Raw genomic sequence first — 21,020 nt, forward strand, 5'->3', positions numbered from 1 at the left:
ATAAAAGAGACCTAAGGGGCAACTTTCTCATGCAGAGGGTGGTATGTGTAAGTGGTGGAGGCTGGTACAATTGCAACATTTAAGAGGCATTTGGATGGGTATATGAATAGGAAGGGTTTGGAGGGATAAAGGCCGGGAGCTGGCCGGTGGGACTAGATTGGGTTGGGATATCTGATCGGCACAGACGGGTTGGACGGAAGAGTCTGTTTCCATGCTGTACGTCTCTATGACTCTATGACTCTATAACTCTCACTGACCCCCTATAACTCTCACTGACCCCTCCTGGTCCTGAGCCTCAATGCAAGTTCCCACTCTCCTACTGCCTTCCCTTGTGCTGCAGAGTTCAACAAGTGCAAACTCTGACCTCAGACACCACAGCACAAAGCTGACTGTTATGTGTAACCTGATGTTTATTGAAATGTGCCTTGTGAATCTCATGTGTCACTGACTTTCAGATAAAGGTTTGACATCATTACAAAAGAGTCACAACAATGAATATTGATGGAATACAAATCCATTCCATGTAGGAATACTCCACAGGGCAGTTCCAGCACCGACCCACCTCAGACAACCAGGCTCTGTAATACCTCCCACTGTCAATGAGCTCTGACCACATCAACGTGAAACATTCTGACCCAGCATGACTGAGATTAAACAGAAGTATAATCCATCACCAGGACCATCCCTGTCTTAGGCCGTGCACAATTCATTCATTTCAAACAAGATTAGAGAAAAGAACATTTAATCCCTGCCTCCCAGTGAAGGACCCAGCTCCCCGTCAACAGTTGAATTTAACCCTGTGTATGTGTTGAATTACGAATTTAAACTGATGTCACCAATGCCTCACAGAAATGGTTGATCAGGAATGAATCTGAAACACTGGGCAAAACTTGTGTTAAAAGGAACATGAGCATCCAGGACTGCTCTGTCAGGGACAGTCAGAGTGACCAGAGCTGGAACCTAATGTCTGGTTAATGTGTGGTTTGAAAGTTCATGTACGCATTCAGCAAACAATGAGGAAAACAAAGAGCATGCTGGTCTTCACTACAATGGGAGTGAAGAGTCCGAATCTCTCACTTCAGTGATAAATGTGGGATCACAATCTTTTGGTCTCTTTACATGAGGAAGGATGTATTTACCCTGAAGGGGAATGCAATGACTGCTCATGAGGCAGATAATAAACTACAAACATCCAGGTCCCCGAGCTTCTTCTCTCTCTTAAAAATCATATCCCTTACTTTATTTATAATTGCTATAATGATTATTGGCTAAAAGAGAGGCAAGGATGGCAGCTCAACACCCCTGGACACAGAGTTTTCAGGCAGGACAGAGAAGGGGATATAAAAAGGTCAGTGTGCCAGGAGCCTTACCAGGAGCACACTTGCAAAAACGAGGTCTTTCTGAGAGTGAAAGGTTGGAGTTCATCATAGCAAATGGGCAGGAGCATGATCAGTTGATGGTTCATTGTCATAGTCTAAGGGATTTTCCAAAAGTAATGTAGAGACAGGTAGAAGATTTTGCATAAAACATCCAGGTTGTGTGTATTAGATCAGTATAAAATCCTGTGTTCAGATTAATGGCAACTGCCTGTACAGAAAGTGAAAGAAAAAGGCTCTTTTAAGAAGTTCTTAGAACAGAGTATTAAGCTGAAGCTGTAGATGTTGGTGGGGGGGGGGGGGGGGGGGGAGTACGTGGTGGAGAGAGAGAGAGAGAGAGAGAGAGAGACAGAGACAGAGACAGAGAGACAGAGAGAGAGGCAATCTGCGAGTAACTGCGGTGACAGGGGTTGAGGTAGACTGGGAAATTAAAGTTGAAGTGTTCAAGCTGCAAGAGGATTTTGTGTGTACATCTGAGTTAAGTTGACGAAAACGAAAACATCCAAGTGTTTTATGAGTCAACAGATCAGGTTCAAGGAATGTCAGATGTTTGGGTGTTGATGGAAAGACAGACCCACATGTCCTGAACCTGTGTTATGAAGTTGAAGGTGTACCTTTAAGAGAGAGTGAATGCAGGCCTCTGTCATGTAACTGACTGCAGGCAGAAAGCGGACTGGACAATTTGAAGATGTAACATTTGGGCTGTAACATAAGATACCTTGTTTTTTTCACAGCCGATTGAATTCAACCAATCAGTTTAAACTATGCCCCAAGATAGTAAAAACCAATCGAATTTGAATTTGACAACATCAAACCAATGAGATGATCCGATATCTTGGAGTATAAAAAGCAGGTATTTTGGACAGTTAGCCAGAGACAGAGAGCATCTACTGTCATGCAGAGTGCCTGCAACACTGCTCCCCGAAAGGTACCTTTCTCATATGAAACATCTTTACAGCAGAATGCTGAAAATGACCCAGGGAAATCTGCAGAGGAGAACTGACACTGCTGCCTGGTTTTGAAAATTAATTTGCTGTAAATTTAATAGGGGCTATATTGTTATAGAGTGGGAGGTAGATAAATAAAGGAGGTTTACAGTTCTAGATAAAGAATAAGTTTGTTTTTCTTTAAATAGTGAGATTTGGGGTAGTTCTCTTACTTTGACAGATGGTGAGGTAATAAGCATTTCTGTGTGTTTGGTTTAATTAGTTGAAGGGTTTACCTTGTGTTATAACACCTGTGTACTGTGGTATGTCTCAATGAGTGAAATGTTTAGTACTAACCATAACCTTTATTGTATAATCTTTCTTTTTGGTTTGCATTTAATATTGTCTTTCTTACCAGGAAGATTATTCCATGACACAAACTTACTTACTCCGGAATTTGAGTCCAAATCCCAACAGCTAGGTAAATCCTTTCTTAGATTAGGAGACCGTGCTAATCCAGGTTAAAGCCAAGATGTAACTTGCATATGAATAAAACAGTTTAAGACAGAGTTAAGCGCGATTGACTGTTATATGTCTGTAAAGGGAACAGAACTTTACAAAACAAAATCATTTGGAAGCTTTAAAAAAAGTTACTTCCATTAGCCCCCATTTGCTATAGAAATTAAGAGTAAAATGTCCTGGTTCAAAGGGTTGGTTGTCTTCTTCCAAATCCTTCAGGAATTCAAGCACATGTTCTTCATATTGTTTCTCTTCCAGTTTCCTATCAATTGCCCTACAATATGAATATAGGCATTTCATTCTCATTCCTCGTGACAAACGCTTTCTGGATCTGAGTAGATTAACAGGTCAATATGAACAGGTGACAGCCATTCAGGTCATTGAGAACCCTCCACCATTCAGTGCAATCCCAGCTACAGGAATGTCATCAATAACCTCACAGAATGGGCAGACGTGTGGCAGATGGAATTTAGGACGGGGGAGTGAGGTGAGACACTCTGGGAAAAGGGATGTTGGAATCATTATCGATGATGAAAATGTACCAGGGACAGGGAGATCTGAGGGATATTGACCAGTGAAAGATGCAGCACATATTAAGGAAGCATGGGGGACTTTGAGCTTCATTACTAGGGGTAGTGAGTACAAATGGGGGGAGATCATGCTGAAGCTTTGTAAACTGCTGGTTAGGTCACAGCTTAAGCATTGTGTGAAGTGATAATCACTCACACTTTAGGAATGATATTTGCACCTTGTGAGGATGCAGAGGGATTTTACCAATAGGTTTAGAGTGGAGAAGCTGGGAAATTTGTCCTTGGACAATTGGTTGGAGCTGTACCAGACAGTGACATGAGTTAGGTAAGGGAGACAAAGAAAAGCTGTTCTCGCTGACTCATGGGACAAGAATGAGAGGGAACCGTTTCTGAAGGTGATGTCAGGAGGATGTTTTAAAATCTTTATTCATGGGCTATATGAGTATTTATTGCCTATCCCGACCTGCCCTTGAGAAGGTGGTATTTAGCTGCCTCCCAGACTACTTCTGTCTATTTGGTGTAGGTACATACACAATCCCGCTGGGGTGGTGGGGGTGTTCCAGGAATTTGACCCAGAGAAACAGAAAGGACGGTAATAGATTTCCAATTCAGGAATTTGCAGGTGGTGGTGATCTCACATATCTGCTGCCCTTCTCCTTCCAGGTGAGATGAGGAGGGGGGGGGGGGGGGGGGGGGGGGGGGTGCTGGAGGGGTTCATGGCTGTGGAAGGCGCTATCTTCGTAGCAAAAGCAGAAAGTGCTGGAGAAACTCAGCAGGTCTGACAACATCTGCGGAGAAATAACCTGTGATGAAGGATCACTGGACATGAAATGTTAACTTTGTTTCTCTCTCCACAGATGCTGCAAGAACTGCTGAGTTTCTCCAGAACTTTCCATTTCTGTTTTATATTCCCAACATCACAGTTCTTTGTATTACTTTGCTGTCAGGTGTCGATGGTGGAGAGAGTAGATGCTTGTGAATCTGATGCCAACCAAGTGAACTGCTTTGATGTGGATGGTGTCAAGCTGCTTGAATGTTATTGGAGCTGCCCAATGGCAGTCAGGTGGGCAATATTCCATCACACTTTTGCCTTGTAGATGCGGGACATGTTTTGGAGAGTTAATAGGTGAGTTATTTGTTGCAGGATACCTCTGACCTGTTCTTGTAGCCACAGTAGTTATATGACTAGTCCAGTTGATTTTTTTGGTCAATGGGAACTCCCAGGATGTAGATAGTGGGGGATTCAGGGATAGTAACACCACTGAATGTCAAGTGACAATGGTCACTTTCTCCCCTGTTGGAGACAGTCATTGCCTATCATTTGTATTGAATGTTACTTATCATTTGTCAGCCCAAGCCTGGATACTGCCCAGGTCTTGCTGCTTTGCACAAGGGCTGCTTTAATGTCTGATGAGTGACAAATGGTGCTGGACATTGTGTAATCATTAGTGAATATCCCACTTCTGACCTTATAATGGAGGGAGGATTATTAATGAAACAGCTGAAGATGTTTGGGCCAAGGACATTATCCTGAGGAAATCCTGCAGCATTATCCTGAACCTGAGATCACTGACCATGTGCAACCCATCCAGTTAGTACTGGTTCCACTTCCCCAGAACCAGTCCCAATGTCCCAGGAATCTGCAACCCTCCCCTTGCACCACCTTTCCAGCATGTGTTCAATTATAATTTCCTGGACTTTCTACTCTGACTCGCACGTGGCAATAGTAGTAATCCTGACATCACAACCTTTGAGGTCATACTTTCAACTTACTTCCTAACACCCTTTATTCTGCATTTAGGACCTCATGCCATATTTTATCCTCTGTCATTGGGACCAATGTGTACCATGACCACTGGCTGTTTATCCTCATCCTCCAGGATATCCTGTAGTCACTCTGAGACATCCTTGACCCAAACACCAAGGAGACAGCATCCGATTCTGGAATCTAATTTGTTGCCAGAGAAACATCCATCTATTCCCCTTCCAGTTGAATCCCCGATAGCTATTGCATTCTCACACTTTCCCCTCCTCTCCTTTGCTACAAGGTGAACCGTGGGAAACAGATGTGGCTGTTACTGGTCCTCTCTGAGGGACCATTCCCCCCGACAGTATCCAAAGTGTCTGTTTTGCAGGAAATAGCCACAGGGGGTTCCTGCACTGCCTGCCTAGCCCCTTACTCTGCCTGGTGGTCACCCATTCCCTTTCTGCCTATGAAATCTGAGCCTGCAGTGTGACCATCTCCCTGTATGTGCTATTCGCAGTACTCTCAGCTTCATGGATGATCCACAGTGTCTCCAGCCATTCCTCCAGTTCTGAAAGCTGAGCTTCAAGGAGCTGCAGTTGGAGGCCATTCCTGAACCCCTGCTGGCCCTAGGCAGTGGAAATGTGATCAGCTTCCCAAGTAGAGCAGGAAGAGCACACCATGGCTTTGAGCTCTCCTGTCATGACTTACTGTTTTGATCAAGATCTACCCTGGCTCAATGGCGAGTGCAGAAGGGTATGCCAGGAGCAGCACCAGGCACATCTGTAAGTGAGGTGTCAAACTGGTGAAGCTACAAACCAGGACTACATGCGTGCCAAATACCACAAGCAGCAAGTGATAGACAGAGCTAAGGGATCCCACAGCCAACAAATCAGATGGAAGCTCTGCAGTCCTGCCATATCCAGTTGTGAATGGTGGTGGACAATTAAACAGCTCACTGGAGGGGGAGGCTCCACAAATATTCCCTCTCCTCAGGGATGGGAGAGACCAGCAGATGAATGCAAAGGACAAGGCATTTGCAGCAATCTTCACCAGCAGTGCCGAGTGGATGACCCATCTCTACCTTTTCCAGTGGTCCCCAGCATCACAGATGCTTATCTGAAGCCAATTTGATTTACTCTGCATCAATATCAAGAAACGGTTGGTGGCACTGGATACCACAAAGGCTGTGGACCCTGACAACATTCTGGCAGTAGGACTGAAGACGCGTGCTCATGAATTTGCCACATCCCGAGCCAAGCTGTTCCAGTACAGCCACAGCACCACTGCCTTGTCTCCCTTCCCTTCCTAAGCAGCTTATTTTATGTGCAGTCTTTCCCTGTTTTCCCTGGAACATCAGCGGCTGAGGGGTGACCTTATAGAGGTTTATAAAATCATGAGGGCATGGATCGGATAAATAGACAAAGTCTTTTCCCTGGGTGGGGAAGTCCAGAACTAGAGGACATAGGTTTAGGGTGAGAGGGGAAAGATATAAAAGAGACCTATGGAGCAACAGGGTGGTATGTGTATGGAATGAGCGCTATCAGAAGAAGTGGTGGAGGCTGGTACAATTGCAACATTTAAAAAGGCATCTGGATGGGTCTATGAATAGGAAGGGTTTGAGGGATATGGGCTGGGCGCTGGCAGATGCTACTAGATTGGGTTGGGATATCTGGTCAGCATGCACAAGTTGATCCGAAGGGTCTGTTTCTGTGCTGTACATCCCTAAGACTCTCTCTGTAACTCCCAGCCTTAGTTATTATGTTCATACGTAACTCTGTTTTGGACTTCCTTCCTTTTGTCCCCTACTCTGACATCACCTATTCACTGAAGAGCTATACCAGACTCAGTGTGAGATTTCTCTCTTCACAGATGCTGGCAGAGCTGCTGAGTTTGTATCACCCCTCAACACACTGGTTCCAGTGCAGTGATACCAAGTCTGCAGGGCCTCTGTGTGGAGAGACTGTAGAAGTTGAGATTACTTACCTTAGAGCAGAAAGGGTTAATAAGTGATTGGAGAAAGCTATTCAAAACCATGAAGGGTAAAGGAGGAGAAACTTTGTGGCTGGTGGGACTTGAACCAAGGCCTAAGGTAGGGACATTACCATTACAACATAAAGAGCCCTCCATTAAGTTCACCATTATATCAGCCGCTAAACTCACCTGACAAAGTACCAACTATCAGATGCATTTCCAAATGTAACCGTTGGATCTGTAGGTGCTGGTGGACTCTTGACTTGAGGAACTAGAAGCAGATAAACAATGTAGTTCTGTAAAATTGTTCCATTTACCACGTGGCCAGAAATTCCCCAAGGTGCAGTGACAGGAACGATTGTTTCTGTAAATAAAAGATATTTTATTTGATGATCATCTGTGGTGTCACTGACAGTGAGTCAGAGGTTACAGGTGAGGGGTCAGGGGTGACATTGCTGAAGTGGGGCAGACACTGATGTGACAGATTGAATAATAGCCTCACAGAGTGACACAGCGCTGGGGGAGGGGACTCCTGTGCTGGCTGTTTGGTCGATTTTTAACCAGATCATTACACTGATTTGCTCTTTTCACACCTACACGCAAATATTCCCTCATCGTGGAAATATTTATCTTTCGAATGTTGTGACTGAATTTGCTTCTATCACCATTCCAGGCAGTGCTTTCCAGATCACAATACTACAGGAAAAGTCATTCTCGTCTGACCAGACTGTAGATAGGGCTACTGTCTCATGAGAGAGAACTGGTGGTGGTTTAACCGGAGGGTCACCCCACCTAATGTCAAAGGAGAGTTTGAGGACGTTTTCCTTCATGGTGACCTCAGACTGTGCAGAACTTGAACCCATGCTGTTGGCATTAGGCTGCCCCTCAAGCCAGCTGTACAACGAAGTCAGCTAACCAGCCCCTTGACAACTGCACATTGTTGCAACTGGATGTAGGTTTGCTCACTGAGCTAGAAGGTTTGTTTTCAGACGTTTCGTCACCATACCAGGTATTATCATCAGTGAGCCCCCAGATGAAGTATTAGTGGCATGGCCCACATTTTATTTGTGTTTCGGTTTCCTTGGGTTGGTGATATCATTTCCTGTGATGACAACATTTCCTTGTTACAATGACTGAAATTCACATACTCTCATCATTAACACCTCTCCCACAGTTTCTCCTCCTTTACCCTTCGTGGTTTTGAATAGCTCTCTCCAATCACTTCTTAACCCTTTCTGCTCTAAGGTAAGTAACCCCAACTTCTACAGTCTCTCCACACAGAGGCCCTGCAGACTTGGTATCACTGCATTAAATCTCTCCAGCACTCCCTCCAGTCAAATATTGGGACATAGATATCTCACCTAGTTTGAATCTCCCAGCCAGTTGGAGGATAGAGATAAAAAACCTGCAGCTGCTGGAATCCAAGGTAGACAAACAGGAGGCTGGGACAACACAGCAAGCCAGACAGCATCTGGAGGTGAAGTTGACACTTCAGGTGTAACCCTTCTTCAGGACTGTGGGTGGGTGTAAGTGGGAATGGCAGACAAACGGAATGGGAGGAGCAGAGTGTAAAGTGGGGATAGGTGAAGACAGGTAGAGGGTACCACCTGGTTGGTCAATGGGAGGAATGAATCTGGTTGGTGGCAGGGAGCAGTGGAAGGGATGGGGACGGCTGGGAAGGGGGTCGGGGGAATGGGGCAGGAGATTATTTGAAATTGGAAAACTCAACATTGAATCCTCCAGGCTGTAGGCTACCTGGCAGAAGATGAAATGTTCTTCCCCAAATTTGTAGTGTGGTTTGTTGTGGGAATGGAGGAGGCCAAGGATTGTCATGTCAGAAAGGAAGTGGGAAGGGGAATTAAAATGGGCGGTGGCTGGGAGGTCTGGCCAGCCCCTGCAAGCCCGGCTGTGATGCTCGGTGAACCATTCCCTGAGTTTATGTTCTGTCTCCTCAATGTAGAGAAGATGACATTGTGAGCACCAGATACAGTAAACTAGGTTGGAGAAGAGGGAGGTGAACCTCTGTCTCACCTGAAAGGACTGTTTGGCGCCATGGATGGGAGGTGAGGGGGGTGGTATCCGGCAGATTTTGCATCTTATCCGGTTGCAATGGCAGGTACCTGGGGATTTGGGGGTTGGGTGGAGGGGGGGGTGGGGGGGTGTTGGGGAGAATGGCATAAACCAAGGACTGTCTAAAGGAGTGGTCATTGCGGAAGGCAGAGAGGGGTGAGGAGGGGAACATGTTCTTGGTGATGGGGTCTAGTTGGAGTTGGCGGACGTATTTAAAGATGATACTTTTGATGCGGATACTGGTGGGGTGGTAGGTGAAGACAAGGTGGACCCTGTCTTTCCCGTGTTGTTGAGGAGAGGTTAGGGCAGTGGAGCAGGGAATGGAGGTGGTGCAGTGGAGGGCTATCTGGATGACAGAAGCGGGAAAAGCACGTTTTTTCGAAATAGGTGGACATCTGGGATGCTCGCACATGGCATGTCTCTTTGTCTGAGCAGATGTGGCGAAGGCAGAGGAATTGGGAGAATGGGTTGGAGTTCTTGCAGGAGGGAGGAGGTGTAGTTGTGGGAGTCTGATGGTTTAGAGTAAATGTCTGTCTGGAGACTGTCACCAGAGATTGAAATGGAGAGGTCACGAAAGGGGAGGGGTGTGTCCAAGATGGACCAAGTGAATTTGAGGGTGGGGTGGAAGCTGTGGGTGAAGTCGATGAACTGCTCCAGTTAGGCCTGGGAGCAGGACGCTGCAATGATTCAGTCATCGATGTAATGGCGGAAGAGTTGGTGCACAGTGCCTATGTATGTACTGAAGAGGGACTGTTTGATTATAGCTAACAAAGAGGTAGGTGTATCTGGGGTCCATCCAGGTGCCCAAGGCCTTGAAGGAAATGAGAGGAGTTAAAGGGAAAGTTATTATAGGTGAGGATCAGTTTGGCAAGGTGGAGGGGGACTGGATAGGTCTGTTGGAGAGGAAGAAGCAGAGGGTCTGGAGGCTGTCCTTGTCGGGTATGGATGTGTTTTAGGACTGCACATCTATAGTGAGGATAAAGCACTGTGGGCCAGGGAACTGGAAGTTGCTGAAGAGATGGAGAGTGTGGTTAGTGTTGCGGATGTAGGTAGGAAGTGACGAGACCAAGGGGGAAGAGGATGGAGTCGAGGTGGGACAAGATGAGTTTGGTGGGTAAGGAGCATGCTGAGACGATGGGTTGGCTGGGGTAGTTTTTTTTTTTAGATTACATTACAGTGTGGAAACAGGCCCTTCGGCCCAACAAGTCCACACCGACCCGCCGAAGCGAAACCCACCCATACCCCTACATTTACCCCTTTACCTAACACTACGGGCAATTTAGCATGGCCAATTCACCTGACCCTGCACATCTTTGGACTGTGGGAGGAAACCGGAGCACCAGGAGGAAACCCACGCAGACACGGGGAGAACGTGCAAACTCCACACAGTCAGTCGCCTGAGGCGGGAATTGAACCCGGGTCTCAGGCGCTGTGAGGCAGCAGTGCTAACCACTGGGCCACCGTGCCGCCTGGGTCGGTGAATCTTGGGGTACAGATGGAACCAGGCAGTATGGGGCTGGGACAGAGGTGAGAGGCAGTGGAGGGGAGATCACCACCAGAGGCAATGAGGGCTCGGACAGTGCAAGTGTTTTTGGCCTGTTGGGTTGCAGTGGGGTTATCTGCAAGGGGGAGGTAGGATGTGGTGTCGGAGAGTTGGCATCTGGCCTCTGTGACAGAGGTTCAATCTCCAGACCTTTGTCAGCGGGTTTTGTGAACCAGGGTTGGTGCGGAGATAGTGGAGTGCTGCAGGTTCAGAGGGGGTGATGTTGGAGTGGGTGAGGAGTTGGAGAAAATGAGGCGCTGATGTCATGTTGACGATCAGAACTCCCCTTCCCATTCCCTTTCCAACCTGACCGTCCTTGGCCTCCTCCATTGCCACAACAAACCAAACAACAAATTGGAGGAACAACACCTCATCTTCTGTCACGACAGCCTACAGCCCGGAGGACTCAACATTGAGTTCTCCAATTTCAAATAACCTCACTTCCCATCCCCTGACCCCCTTCCCAGTCCCTTCCCTTCCTTTCCACTCCTCCCAGACACCAACTGGATTCATTCCTCCCATTGCCTAATCAGATTGTACTCTCTACCTGACTTCACCTAACCCCACTTCACCACCCTGCATCCACCACCCCCTTTGTCTGCAGCTTTATCTGCAGAAGGGTTACACCCAAAATGTCGATTTCTCCACCTCCTGATGCTGCCTGGCTTGCTGTGTTCTTCCAGCCTTTGCTTGTCAGCCAGTCAGAGGTATCAATTTATTGAAGGCCCAGTCTGCTGGCAGGGATCGGGAAGTGAGTGATATTTTGAGGAGGGATCAAGGGGATAGGAACATGAGGGAAGGTGATTGGGTTAGGGCCTGGTGGTGGTTTTCAGCAGCGTCCCTAAACACTGGCTGTGCCTGTGATTGCCACAGATTGTGGTAAATCAAGGCCCAACCTGACCAGCAGATGCCCCACGAATAACTTTCAGGAAGGCTGCCATATTTCTCTCAAATCAGGTAAATGGCAGCTTAAGGCTCTTAAATGGCCATAAATTGATCACTGAAAGACTGTAATTGGTCATTGGTTCAGGAAGGTTGAACATTGACCCTCTCACTAAGATTGTAATTGAGTTGGAAAGGGAATGGGAAGGGGAATTCTGATTGTCAACATGACATCAGCGGCTTCATTTTCTCCAACCCCTCACCCACTCAAACCATAAGACCATCAGATATAGGAACAGTTTTAGGCTATTCGGCCCGTCAAGTCAGCTCCACCATTCAATCATGGCTGACATATTTCTCAAACCCATTCTCCTGCTTTCTCCCCGTAACCCTTGATCCCTTAATCATAGGATAGATATTTCCTAATTATTTGTCACTTCTGCAGAGGGGAAAATCCCACCCAATGTTTCCGGTCATTGACCTTGCATCAGAACTGGACAGGAGTTTTAAAAGTGTTAGACACTATAATCAGTGCACATGGGGTGAGCTGGTTTATTGGGTTTGTAAAAATTTGATTGTTTTGGTCCTACCTCTGTTTGTTTGAGTCTGTTGTGGTTCTGTTTGCCGAGCTGGGAATTTGTGTTGCAGACGTTTCGTCCCCTGTCTAGGTGACAACCTCAGTGCTTGGGAGCCTCCTGTGAAGCGCTTCTGTGATCTTTCCTCCGGCATTTATAGTGCTTTGTATCTGCCGCTTCCGGTTGTCAGTTCCAGCTGACCGCTGCAGTGGCCAGTATATTGGGTCCAGGTTAATGTGTTTGATGATAGAATCTGTGGATGAGTGTCATGCCTCTAGGAATTCCTTGGCTGTTCTCTGTTTGGCTTGTCCTATAATAGTAGTGTTGTCCCAGTCGAACTCATGTTGCTTGTTCTCTGTGTTTGTGGCTACTAAGGATAGCTGGTCGTGTTGTTTCATGGCTAGTTGGTGTTCATGGATACGGATCGTTAGCTGTCTTCCAGTTTGTCCTATGTAGTGTTTTGTGCAGTCCTTGCATGGGATTTTGTACACTACGTAGTGGACCCAATATACCGGCCACTGCAGCGGACAACTGGAACTGACAACCGGAAGCGGCAGATACAAACCACTATAAATGCCGGAGAAAACGTCACAGAAGCGCTTCACAGGAGGCTCCCAAGCACTGAGGATGTCACCTAGACAGGGGACGAAATGTCTGCAACACAAATTCCCAGCTCGGCGAACAGAACCACAACAACGAGCACCCGAGCTACAAATCTTCTCACAAATGTTTGAGTCTCTGTGTCGCCCTGAATGTGATAGTGCCAGCATGAAGCATAGTCCATGTCTATACAGGATGGACCATGGATTGATGTCTGTGAGAGCCGTTGCAGCACGTGAGATCAAGATGAACAAGGTATTTGTAAGATGGTGGTTTCAGCTGACAATGTTTCCCCACATCTTCAAACATCCCGATTCTTTTTTTTCTTGGCCCGTGCTGGTGGGAATGAGTTGGTCAGTGATGCCTGAGGCAGAGAGGTGTACAACACAAAGGGAGCCAGGGATTAGGGAGACCTGCCCCCCCCCCCAACTCTCCCCAGCCCTGTATTGACTAATGGATCCACAGGACTGACCCACTGCCCAAACTACAGAGGTACTGACTTCCCAACAGAGAACTCCCTGAGCAGGTGCCTCACTGTGGTCAATCCCCTGGATGGTGTCCTAGGCTGTGCCTGATTTACTGTATCAGGACCCCTAACTGAGTGTCTCCACGGCCTGCACTAAGGACTACTCCACTAAGACATGGCCATTTGGTTGCCGATCATGCAGTGTGTGTTTGCCACGGAAGATGCTGGCACTGAGAAATGGTGCAGGTATAAGATTGCAGCAATAATAAGGCATTGAACAATCTAGAATCCCCTCTAATTGGCAACTTGCTGCCATGCAACTCAGCGAGTTGCTTGCTCGAGTTGAGGTTGGCTTCATGGGACTTCTCACCTGATAGCCCAGATCCTGAGAAGAGTCTGCTCACTGTTTGAAATACACTTCCCACTTCCCAGATTGTAGGACCACAGAGCTGTATTTAATAAAGCAGTTTCCAAATTAACAATGTGATCAAGCACCCCTCTGGGATTCACATTGGCAAATTCATTAGGAAATGTGTCAGTCTGTGGAGAAGGTTTCAGACAAGACTAGTTAGAGACTAAAGGAGTATTTTATATTTTGTTGCAATTTAAAGGGATATGCAATGTACCTTCAGCATTGTTAAAAGCTGAATAATTGAAAAGAATTTTCAAGCCAGTATCCACTGCATGAACCAGATCCATATCATCAACCTTTGTTTTAATCCATTGGATGGCTGGGTATTGCATCTCTTTATAATTCTAAAACAAGAAGAGAAATTGAATTATCACACGAGAAAATTAACCCGACACCAAAATAAACATCAAATGAGAAAATTGTCATAAAGTTTAAGGACTACTTTAGGTTTTTTTTGGACTGTGAACTAAAATGGGGAAGAGTACTCCTTGAGACTAAGGAAACTATGTCAGAAGATATTTGCAGTTTTAGGAATAAGTTACTGGAACACATTGAGTTTATAGAATCAGAGGTACAGCACAGAAACAGACCTTTCGGTCCAACTCATCCATGCCAATCAGATATCCTAAACCTGTCCCATTTGCCAGCACTTGGCCCATATCCCTCTAAAACCTTCCTATTCATGTAGCCATCCAGATGGCTTTCAAATATTGTTATTGTACCTGCCTTCCCCACTTCCTCTGGCAGCTCATTCCATACATGCACCTCCCTCTGTGTGAAAAGGTTGCCCCTTAGGTCCATTTTAATTTTTTCCCCTCTCACCTTAAACCTACGCCCTCAAGTTCTGGACTCCCCTATCGCCAGAGAAAAGACTTGTCTATTTATCCTATCCAAGCCCCTCATGATTTTATAAACTTTTAAGGTCACCCCTCAGCCTCTGATGCTCCAGGGAAAACAGCACCAGCCTGTTCAGCCTCTCCCTCTACCTCAAATCCTCCAACCCTGGCAACACCCTTGTAAATCTTTTCTGAACCCTTTCAAGTTTCACAACATCTTTCCGACAGAAGAGAGACCAGAATTGCACGCAATATTCCACAAGTGGCCTAACCAATGTCCTGTACAGCCGCAACATGACCTCCCAACTCCTGTACTCAATACTCTGACCAATAAAGGAAAGCATACCAAATGGCGCCTTCACTATCCTATCCACATGCAACTCTATTTTCAAGGAACTATGAACCTGCACTCCAAGGTCTCTTTGTTCAGCAACACTCCCGAGGACTTTACTATTAAGTGAATAAGTCCTGCTAAGATTTGCCTTTTCAAAATGTAGCACCTCACATTTATCTAAACTAAACCAATCTGCCATTCATTAGCCCATTAGCTTGATTTGGTGCATTGCTTTATTTGGGCAGTGAGGTTGAATTCCAAAAAAAACTCAGCTCTGCCAATGTTTCTTCACAGCAATTTTGCCCAGAAACAATCTTTTGAAAAGCTTTTTAATCAGCATCAGTTATGGGCTCAGGAGGGCTCAGCATTGTAACAAAAACTTGAATGGTTCCTGAGCAAGTTGTAATAGCCATTAAGACCAAAGGCTTGTGAAATATCTTCCTTTGTAACATCATACCGATCATATCAAAGTTGAATCATGCCATTTGAGTTTAAACATGTACAGCCAATTTCCAAACACTGATGCTTCAAGTCATATATGAAGTACCTCACTGTAGTTTATTTAGAAAACACAGGAACACCAGTGCTTAGTGGTTAGCACTGCTGCCTCTCAGCACGAGGGACCTGAGTTTGATTGCAGCCTCTGGTGACTGTGTATGGAGTTTGCACATTCTCCCTGTGGCTGCGTGAGTTTCCTCCAGGTGCTCTCATTTCCTTCCACAGTCCAAAGGTGTGCAGGTTAGATGGATTGAATAGGTGGATCGGCCAGGCTAAGTTGCCCATAGTATTCAGGGATATGTAGGTTAGGTGCATTAGTCAGGGAAAACGTAGCGTATTAGGATAGGGGAATGGGTCTGGGTGAGTTACTTGGAGGGTCGGTGTGGACTTGTTGGGTCAAGCAGCCTGCTTCCATACTCTAAGGATTTTACAGATTCACATGGAAAGAACATATAAGGCAATTAGAGAATGTGTTTTAGCTACTGGCAGCACAGTGGCTCTGTGGTTATCACAGTTGCCTCACAGTACCAGGAACCCATTTCAATTCCATCCTCTGGTGACTGTCTTTGTGGAGTTTGCCCATTCTGTGTCCATGTGGGTTTCCTTTGGGTGCTCCAGTTTCCTGCCACAGTCCAAAGATGTGCACGGAAGATGGACTGGCCAAGTTAAGTCCATGGATGTGTAGGTTAAGTGGATTAGGTATGGGAAATGTAGAATTACAGGGACTGGGAACAGTGTTGGGTCTGGGTGGGATACTACTCAGAGGGTCGGTGTGGATTCAATGGGCTGAATGGCCTGCATTGACACTGTCAGGCTTCTGTGTAATTGCAGTTTGATGACTTGATAACATGCCTGGCCAAAAATGAGTTCACAAAAGCAAGGGTGATTTACCTAGGACATATCAAGGACAATATTACAAAGAACTGAATTAAAAGTCACACAACACCAGGTTATAGTCCAACCGGTTTAATTGGAAGCACTAGCATTCGGAGAGCCGCTCCTTCATCAGGTGGTTGTGGAGGACACAATTGTAAGACACAGCATTTATAGCAAAAGTTTACAGTGTGATGTAACTGAAATTATACATTGAAAAATACCTCGACTGTTTGTCAAGTCTCTCATCTGTTAGAAAAACTAGACGTAAAATAAAATCCAAACATTTCTCCTCGATATTCATTTGCATTGTCATTGCCGAATCCACCAATATTCTAGGTTTAACCATTGATCTGGACAAGCCAAATGAGTTCCAAGGGAGATTCAGAGACTCTGAATTCTGCAGTGAATAGCTGACCTCCTTTCTTCCCCATGCTTGTCTCCCATCTGCAAGCCACAGTGCAGGAGTGTGAGTGAAGACTTTAACTTGCCTCTTCCAACAACATTCAAGAAGCTTGACACCATCTTGGAAAACACAATCCGTTTTATTCTTGTGCCTGTTCATTACTGGCAACATCCACTCTCTATTCTCTATCGATGCATTATGGCAATAGGGTGCACAGTGTTACCGGTTAATGTTTCTCTAACCTCCAGAATTACTGCAGTGAATGTTCAGTGCAGTACCTCCAAGTACATGCTTCTTTAGAAAAAGAGAGCATAGCTGCATACAGCACTCTGGACGCAGTCTCACCAAAGCCCCTTGTACAAGGGCAATGAAACCTCCTCATTCTTGCTCTTCAACTCTCTTTCAATAAAGGCCTTTATTCAATATTCCATGTTTTAAAATGTATTATTTTAGAGAATGTGGCTATCATTGGCAAGCCCCTCCGTTGTTGCCTGTCCATCTCTTCGATCTGAGTGACTTGCCAGGCCATTTTAGACAACATTTAAGAGTGGTGCACATTACTGTGGATAAAGTCACAAGTAGACTAGCCCAGGTAAAAATAGCAGATTTCCTGTTCTCTAGGCTATGAGTGAACCAGATGTGGTTTACAATAATTGATAATAGTTCCATGGTCACCACTGCAGAGAGTAGATTTTCAAACCCAATTCTAGCCACCAATATGGGATTTGAATCTGTGACCCTAAAGCAGTTGCAACAAAACCAAAAACTGCAAAAGTTGGAAATCTAAAATAAAAATAAAAAAACGCTAGACAAGCTCAGCAGGTCTGGCAGTATCTGTGGAAAGAGTTAGAGTTTCGAATCCGATAGGACTCAACTTCAGAAATAGTCACATCACACTTAAACATTTACTCTCTCCACAAATGCTGTCAGACCTAATGTGTTTCTCCATCAGTTTCAGTGTTTATTTCTCCAAAGCATGAGATTGTCCCTCTGGATTATTGGTCACTATGCCACCATCTTCCCCCGTCCTGATCGTTTGCCGTGCCTTTATGCCAACCTGCTGAGTTTCATGTCCTGGACATCCAACTATCCCTGAACACCAACATTGAAAATTCTTTTCACAGATGAAAACAATTCTTTCCTTTTAATTCATACGTGGGATGGGGGCATTGCTGACTAGACCAGCATATACTGCCCATCCTAATTGCCCAGAGAGCAGTTAAATGTCAATCACATTGCTGTGGGTCTGGAGTCACATGTAGACCAGAAGTTGGCAGTTTCCTTCCCTGAAAGACATTTCTGAACCAGATGGGTTTTCCCAACAATTGACAATGGATTCCTGGACATCACAGAATCTTAATTTCGGATGATTATTGAATTCAAATTCCACCATCTGCCATGGCGAGATTCAAACCCAGGTCCCCAGAACATTACCTGTGTCTCGGGATTAAGAGTCCGGCGATAATACCTCAAGGCCATCAGCTCTCCATTTAATTCACCTTCTGATCTAATTCTTTGATTAAAGTGAATAACTTTACATTTTCCCACATTATACTCCATCTGCCCATGTGTTGCCCATTCACTTAACTTACCTGGCAGATTCCTATTATCCTGTCAGCGGCTAAAATCTCCACCTGGCTTCACAACAGCAAACGTAAATACTTGACACTCAGTCCTATCATATAGATTGTAAATAGCTAAGGCCCCAGCATTGATGGTTACAACACTCCACTAACTGACAGTCTACCAACTTATACACATCCTGTCTAACCTTACCCTTTGGTATCAATCTCTAAATCTTAACTGCCCAATTCACGACAGCAGCTTGTTTAAGAATCTACCCATGCCACTGAAATCTATACAGATTGATTAGATTCCCTACAGTGTGGAAACAGGCCATTTGGTCCCACCAGTCCACACAGACCCTCCGAAGAGTAACCCACCCAGACCCATTTTGTTCTGACTAATGCACCAAACACTATGGGCAATTTAGCATGGCCAATCCACCTGACCTGCACATCTTTGGATTGTGGGAGGAAACCCACACAGACACGGGGAGAATGTGCAAACTCCACACAGACAGTCGCCCGAGGCTGGAATTGAACCTGTGTCCCTGGCACTGTGAGGCAGCAGTGCAAACCACTGAGCCACCGTGCTGTCCTTGCACTAACCTTCACACTTCAATTTCTCCAGCAATGATGATATCCTGAAAACCAGACACAGAGTAGGGAACACAACCTTCGGACTACTCAATTGTGACTACACAGAATATAATTTATCTCCCTTACTGTTCTCATCTCCAACACAAACAGGTTGCCCTCTCACCCAGCATTTGCATGGCTACTTTCTCCACAGAGTCATCGTCTGTTTGTCCTTCACCCTGCTATCCTTGTTCTCTCTGACTGATGTCACACTAACTTCCCTGTTTTTTACTCTCCCTCCAGTCTTGAACATCTCTGTTAGAACTGTTCTGTTCTAAACTACTGACGCTGTTAGAGAATCTGGGCAGTACAGAAGGTCACAAACCATTGGACCCAGTAATCCTACAGTCAACTTCTTTAAGAATCCTAGGATGCAGGTTACCAAGTGCTGGGAATTTATCAGGTGTTTAATCCTGGAGATTTTCTCATATTTACTCTCTTTTATACTGAGTAATTCCACAACCTCTTCAGATCTTTGATGTCCCACTATTCAGTTTTTAATAAAATATTTTTTGTGTGAAGACAGATTCAAGGTGTGTGTTTTATATCCCTCCCACTTCCCTCTTCCCTGTCATTTTCCTACCTTTGTTTCTCAGAGTTTAACAATTATTTTTGCTTCTGTCCCATCTGCTTGTGCAAGCTCGTGTAATATGTAAATTCCTGTCTGGTATGCTGCCACTGTCTATTATTCCCTCTCTTATTAATATTCAGTCATTGCCTGTTCTGGACATTTACTGGAATTGTCAGAAGAATCTCTTCTTTAATCTAGTATTACCCTGAATTAATTTGGTCAGACATTGGTCAATCAGTTTTCCTGTGGAGTTTGTGTTTCTCAATGGAATATGTCCACATAAAAAATAATGCAAAATTCTTCAAGTATTTGCTAATGTTAATCAACCTTCACACCTTCTCCTGTCCACTAACCAATGCAGAGTGACCCCAACATGGTCAGAGAGCAGTATCTCACAGCTGACTTATCTTCTGTTTGCAGCCTGCTGGATTGAAATGACTTTGCAGCTGTCCAGGATTGGGGAATGGGAAGATTCCACTCACAACCAGACTTGGCCTCTTCCACATTGAACACAGAGACCTTCAGCCTGTGATCAGCTGCCTTTCAGAAACAGGGTTAGATTGAGTGAAGACAGGAGCAGTAGGAGAGCTCCCTGCCTCTACAGTCCTCGTGTTGACCCCCACCAGCCCCCTCTCTGTGAGCACACTGACCCCTCCCTTCACCTGCTGCTGGAGATGGAAGCCCTGATATTCTTCTTACTGCACAAGCTGGCAGTGGGAGCCAGGCAGGCTATGGCAGCTCATGTAGAAAGTGTTAATGAGGCCCGAGGAGTAATTTCAGTCCAGTTTCATGGTTCAGGGTTGGGATGTGGACTGTCGGTGCACTGCAGGTTAGGGACTAAAAACAACATGGAATAATTTCCACTGGTACAAACATGACAGAACAGAGGAAACTCTCAGATGTACTGACCTTGTCCTGGATGACTTGTTCTGGCTCTGGACAGTCAACATGAGTACAGAGGTCGATCACCTCCTGCTCTGGGTCCTGAGCAGCAATTTGATGCCCGAAGAGGACAGACACAGTTAAGAAGATTCTCAGCATCTTGGTGTTCTCTCAGATCACTGGTGAATGCACTGACTGACTCTCAGCACCTTCAGGTGGATCTGCAGTTTGAACACTGAGTTGTAACTTTTATATACTGTTTGATGAGGGTGATTTTGAATACAGCTTAGCTATATTATGTATTGGGGAAATGCTCCAACTCATTGACTATGTAAAATACTTTTCGTTCTAACTTTGGGATGGGTTCATAAATCATTAACCTTCTGTCAGTTGGTTCACGGGAACTCTGAAACCTGGGAAAACGAGTTTTGTAATTGCTATCACTCATCACTGTTGTGCTGACACTTACTCTCCCCTGGTTACTGTTTCTGGTGGTGGTGTACCTATGGTCTTAATTCATCTATTTCTAACTATTGAAGAGGACCAACTCTGGGTAAGAGGCAGGAGAATGAGGTTGAGAAACGTCAGCTATGATCGAATGGCGGAGCAGACACAATGGGCTGAGTGGCCTAATTCTGCTCCTATATCCAAAGATGTGCAGTTTAGGTGCATTGGCCGTGGTACATTGTTATGCAGTGGCCAGGGGTGTGTCGGCTAGATGAGTTAGCCAAGCTAAACGTGGAGTTATGGGAATGGAGTAAGTGGTTAGATCCAGGTGAGATGCCCTTCAGAAGGGTTGGTC

The 21,020-nt window shown here is 45.5% G+C and overlaps 1 protein-coding gene across 1 annotated transcript; it reads right to left on the reverse strand.

Moving 5' to 3' along the window:
• Positions 1–1,739: 1,739 nt before the first annotated feature.
• On the reverse strand, positions 1,740–20,377 carry LOC148151758 (heme-binding protein 2-like). The gene is made up of 4 exons (XM_087976529.1): positions 20,246–20,377; positions 13,832–13,961; positions 7,259–7,433; positions 1,740–3,095 (listed from the first exon to the last, which is right to left on the reverse strand). The coding sequence occupies exons 1-4, from the start codon at positions 20,375–20,377 to the stop codon at positions 2,930–2,932; spliced, it is 603 nt and encodes a 200-aa protein (XP_087832655.1). The 3' UTR covers positions 1,740–2,929.
• Positions 20,378–21,020: the final 643 nt, after the last annotated feature.

The sequence above is a fragment of the Chiloscyllium plagiosum genome, unplaced genomic scaffold (genome assembly GCF_037043375.1).
Source record: "Chiloscyllium plagiosum isolate Xiang-an unplaced genomic scaffold, Cpla_swu_hap1 HiC_scaffold_3, whole genome shotgun sequence".
Classification (NCBI taxonomy): domain Eukaryota; kingdom Metazoa; phylum Chordata; class Chondrichthyes; order Orectolobiformes; family Hemiscylliidae; genus Chiloscyllium; species Chiloscyllium plagiosum.

Coding starts and splice junctions, on each gene's coding strand:
- LOC148151758 (XM_087976529.1), bottom strand. CDS start 20,377: ATGCTGAGAATCTTCTTAACTGTGTCTGTCCTCTTCGGGCATCAAATT. Junction 13,962..20,245: donor AACAAGTCATCCAGGACAAG/GTCAGTACATCT, acceptor TTCTTGTTTTAG/AATTATAAAGAGATGCAATA. Junction 7,434..13,831: donor AGCTTTTAACAATGCTGAAG/GTACATTGCATA, acceptor TTTTATTTACAG/AAACAATCGTTCCTGTCACT.